Source organism: Sprattus sprattus (genome assembly GCF_963457725.1).
Source record: "Sprattus sprattus genome assembly, chromosome: 1".
Lineage (NCBI taxonomy): Eukaryota > Metazoa > Chordata > Actinopteri > Clupeiformes > Clupeidae > Sprattus > Sprattus sprattus.
In genome coordinates, this window is record NC_137920.1 from 42,607,790 (window position 1) to 42,613,006 (window position 5,217).

Here is a 5,217-nt window from a genome sequence, read left to right on the forward strand (position 1 = left end):
GCCTTCCACGCGTCGGAGCCTGCACTGCTGCAGAGGCACCTGCAGGGGGCGCACAACCGCAACTTCCCGCACACCTGCGCCGAGTGTGGGAAGGGATTCCGCCATCCGTCGGAACTACGGAAGCATGCCAGGACACACACCGGGGAGCGCCCATTCCGATGTTCCCAGTGTTCCTACAAGGCTGCTGACGCCTCCAATCTGAAGACGCACATGAGGAGCAAACACGGAAACCAGGAGCTGCCATTCAGGTGGGTACTCACCACACACACACACACACACACACACATCACACACTACTGGGTACTCATCACTGACCACTCACCACAGACCCTTCTGGCAAGAGAGATGGAGAGAGGGATGGATGGAGAAAGAGAGAGAGAGAGAGATACATAGATATGTTCATGGGTAGATGTGTACGTATGTATGATAGTTACATTTCCTAAAAGCAGCTCAACCATATGCTTCCAGTCCTCCATATTTCTACCCAGCACACCCTAGTACTCTACACACACACACACACACACACCGCACACACACACACACCCCAGCTCAGTGTAGCTCAGTGTAGCTCTACCAGCTCAGTGTAGCTCAGTGTTGTAAAGAGAGAGAGAGAGAGAGAGAGTGTGTGTGTGTGTGTGTGTGTGTGTGTGTGTGTGTGTGTGTGTGTGTGTGTGTTGTTCAGTGCAGTGTTGTAAAGAGAGAGAGAGAGAGAGTGTGTGTGTGTGTGTGTGTGTTGTTCAGTGTGTTTCAGTGTTGCTCTCTGTTGTTCAGTGTGTTTCAGTGTTGCTCAGTGTTTCAGTGTTGCTCTGTGTTTCAGTGTTGCTCAGTGTTGCTCTGTATCTCCCCTGAACAGGTGTGAGCAGTGCAGTCAGGCGTTTGCTGAGGAGGAGGAGCTGAGTTATCATGTGTCTCTGTCCCACCCGTCTGAGGAGCCCAGCCATGGGCCGGCGTCGCTAACGGCAACGGTGACCGTACCCCACCAGTGTCCGCACTGCGACCACCGCAGCTCCAACTCCAGCGACCTCAAGCGGCACGTGATCTCCTGTCACACTAAGGAGTACCCCCATGTCTGCGAGGCGTGTGGCAAGGGCTTCCACCGGCCCTCGGAGCTCAAGAAGCACGAGGCATCCCATAAAGCATCGCCGGGGGCAACCGGCTCCCCCGCGCCACCGAGCACCAAGAAGCTCCATCAGTGCCGCCACTGCAGCTTCAAGATCGCCGACCCGTTCGTCCTGAGCCGCCACATCCTCTCGGTCCACACCAAGGAGTCCGCAGGCAGCGGCCAGTCCTCCGACGGCGGCCAATCAGTTCCCACCTCCCCAGCGCAGGCATCCCAGCAGCCTTCGTCGCCAGCAGCAACCGCATCACCACCCAAAGTCAGCAGCCATAAGAAGTCTCCTCCCTCTGTGAAGAAGGCCGGGGGCGTGAGCACGGGCAGCTCCGGGGGCTCCAAGGCCAGGGTTCTGTCTCACCCGCCCCGCGAGCGCCGGGTCTACCAGTGCCAGTACTGCGACTACAGCACCGGCGACGCCTCCGGCTTCAAGCGGCACGTCATCTCCATCCACACGAAAGACTACCCGCACCGCTGCGAGTACTGTTCCAAAGGCTTCCGCCGGCCCTCGGAGAAGAACCAGCACATCGTCCGCCACCATAAGGACGTGGTGCAGCCCAGTAGTTAAAGACATGGCCCCTAGAAAGCCACTAGAACCGCTGTGCTGCAGGCCAGTAGTTAAGGACCCGGTCGTAGAACGGCACTAGAACTGTAGAACGCTCTGGAGACAGAGGAGGAGGCAGATGTCCATCATCTGCACCTGCTGTAGGTCAAGAGGTCATTCTCTGCTGACATCATGAGGTCATTCTCCGCTGACATCATGAGGTCATTCTCCGCTGACATCATGAGGTCATTCTCTGCTGACATAACTAGTCATTCACCTCAGGCGAGGGTTCTGGACAGATTTCCCTTAAGGGTGAAAGGAACTCAAACCTGTGTTCAGCGATTGGACAGAGCAGTGATTAACTTCACCAAACACTCACATCAGACAGCTGGGTGTAGATATACGGGAGAGTCCCCTATTTAAGCTCCTAATGTAAAGGTTTATCTTGTTTGAATTTCACATTTCCACCATCAACTAGGGCTGTGTATCACCCCACATGATTCCTATGAGCTAGATGTTCCCTGACTGACACTGATTCCTATGAGCTAGATGTCATCCTGTGGCCTGTGACTTTCCATCCGTTTTGATTTAGCTGGTCGGACAGATGATGCAGATAAACAGAAAACTAAAAAAAGTACCTGTTTTTTATTGATGCAAAATATATATTTTTTATTTCATTTTATTTTAGTGTGCATCGATAAATAACGTTTATGAGGGAGATAAACGTTGCAGACTTGGAGCCACCCTGGCCTGCACCTGGGATGTGCACATGGACTTTAAGACGTTAGCCCTGACCGTTAACAGCCATTAAACACACACACACACTACACACTACACACATTAACCCTGAACAGCCATTAAATGGACCACAACAACTCTTACACTTACACCACGCCCTTACACCAACCCTTACTCCAGCCCTTGGCTAACCTCAACCCTAAGACTCAAATACCTTAGCGTTGCTCTTCCTGTAAACTCCGAGTGTGGCTTGGGTAGCCATGCGTAGCTGCATGTTCATTGGTGTACTGGTGACACATTGGCGGGGTTAGCTGCTTAGGTTGGAAATTGCTGTAGATAAACTCTGAACGTTGCTGTACTTTATGGTATCACAGCATTTCATTTGGTACCTTAGACATCTGCTCCCCAGCCCTGTCAGTGGTACTGCCGGCACCAGGCCCTGTCCTCCTCGTCCTGGGCTTCTCAGCAGTTTCTTCAGATGAAAGGTTCGTGTTCGTATATCTGTTGGTTCCCTTGCGTTCGGGTCTTTTGATTTTACATTTTTTTGTGTTCTTGAGCGTGGAAAGTAGTTCCAGCTCAACTCTGCTTCCGCACCAACAGACTGGTTCGCCTCAGTATTTGCCCCTGTCTGTTACCCCAGTGTGTGTGTAGGGTTAGTTTTTCTACCACAATAGCAGCCAACACCGACGTGGAACTCCGGATCTGTAACTGGTCAGAGTCTAGGAATCTTACAGCAATGAGGCTCCCAGTCCAAGTGACGATTCTGACTCCTTCAAAGGCTTCAAAGGCACTCAGTTAGTGTGGCCTCCCCAACCCTACAGACACACAGACACACACACACACTCACACACACACAAACACACACGTCTTCTCTACATTAACAGCAGAAATGTTTCCCCAACCAGCAGCAACGTTTTGATTCAGTATAGCGTAGGAAAATAAGTCCAAACTCGTATCTCGAAGATTCCCACACATTTTTATGGTGACATCAGCTGTCACCTGGTGGGGCCTGTAATCGCACTGGAGTTGTATGAGTGGATGTGTGTTACCATGGCAGCAGATCAGAGTTGTATGAGTGGATGTGTGTAACCATGGCAGCAGATCGGAGTCGTATGAGTGGACGTGTGTTACCATGGCAGCAGATCAGAGTTGTATGAGTGGATGTGTGTTACCATGGCAGCAGATCGGAGTCGTATGAGTGGACGTGTGTTACCATGGCAGCAGATTCGAGTCGTATGAGTAGACGTGTGTTACCATGGCAGCAGATTGGAATCGTATGAGTGGACGTGTGTTACCATGACAGCAGATTGGAGTCATGTGTGTGTGTGGAGTTTGCATGTTCTCCCCGTGCCTGCGTGGGTTCACTCCGGGTACTCCGGTTCCCCCTCCACCATCATAAAGACGTGCATCGCATCGCATGAATATGAATGAATGTTGCTGGTGGTCGGTGGAGCTGTGGGCGCTGATTGGTTGCCACGCTTCTATCAGTCAACCCTAACCCAGGGCAGCTGTGGCTAATGCTGTAGCTTACCACCACCGGTATGACTGTCTGTGTCTGAATGACTACTGGACTCTGGACTCTGTAAAGCGACTTTGAGTACTGAGAGAAGCGCTATATAACATTGAATATGATTGATTGATTGATATGAGTGGACGTGTGTTGCCATGGCAGCAGACTTGACCCTAATGTCAACAGACCACTGGAGCCCAGCCAGAACCAGAGGAGAACCTCACGTGCCCGGTGTCGGTCCAGACCCAAACATGACTTGAAACCGCTGCAGGCATGGGGGCCCAGAGACTCTGGAAGTCATGCTTGGACACAGAGAGCTCGTGCCGTTCACAGCTGTGATCATGTGAGGCTCTGTGTCGGATCCGTTGTTCTCAAGCCTTGATCTTCCCCCCTCCCTCTGCTCTCCTCTGAACCCTCTGATAGGACCTCAGTAACTCCACCCTCCTCCGTAAATCCACCCTCCTCAGTAACTCCACCCCCTCCAGTAGCCCCACCCCCTCCAGTAACGCCACCCTCTCCAGTAACTCCACCCTCCTCTCTTTCGACCAACAGGAAACGGGTTCTTGACATGGTTCCGTTCAGGAGTCAATGAACCTTGGTGCCATTTTGTGAACCAGCCCACCTTTCCACCAGTTTTGAGCGGGTCCATTGTGATCATGATGCTACATCAGCGGAGGGCAGACACACACACACACACACCCTAACCATACACACACACACACACACACACACACACACACACACACACACACTGCCCAATGCAGAACAGAAGAAAACAGCAGCAGCAGATCACATTGTTTACATGCCAGCCAAACGTATGAATCAACTTTTCAGGTTCCGAACCTTTTTTTTTTTGGTGGAACAGTTTGATGGTGGAGCGGAGTGGAGTGACCTCACTGGCCATCTCTGCGGCATGTTTGGAATTAAATTGAAACAATCTTGCACTTCCAAACTGAAAGGTTTTTAAATGTGTGCGTTTACCCTCTGGTATCTTTATGTCAATTCTCTGGGGAGGTGTGTGTGTGTGTGTGTGTCTGTCACACATTTGAAAATCTCATCTTCCAGATCCAGGTGTGTTTCTGTGTGCACGCCTTTCTAAAATGTTTTCACAAATACGATTTCTGTGTTTGTAGGTGTGTGTTGTGTGTGCGGGGCCATGGCTACACTGATGAATCTCAGATGAGTTTATTTCCCCTGTTTTAAAAACTGGGTTGTTTATGTCTCCCTGTTCATCTGTCTGTCCTGAAACTAAGACCTTGGATGATTGTGTTGCTAGTCATGTTTGGCCTGTGTGTGTGTGTGTGTGTGTATTTG

At 51.1% G+C, this 5,217-nt stretch overlaps 1 protein-coding gene across 1 annotated transcript in view; it reads left to right on the forward strand.

The window, feature by feature from the left end:
• Nucleotides 1-4,910, forward strand: part of LOC308379444 (zinc finger Y-chromosomal protein-like) — a 15,839-nt gene extending 10,929 nt beyond the window's left edge. Inside the window, exons 9-10 of the mRNA XM_080856589.1 lie at nt 1-248; nt 854-4,910. The exon at nt 1-248 is cut by the window's left edge and continues 222 nt beyond it. Coding sequence (XP_080712715.1) covers nt 1-248; nt 854-1,679 — 1,074 coding nt within the window. The 3' untranslated portion in view covers nt 1,680-4,910. The remainder of the gene's footprint in view (nt 249-853) is intronic.
• The last annotated feature ends 307 nt before the right edge of the window (nt 4,911-5,217 follow it).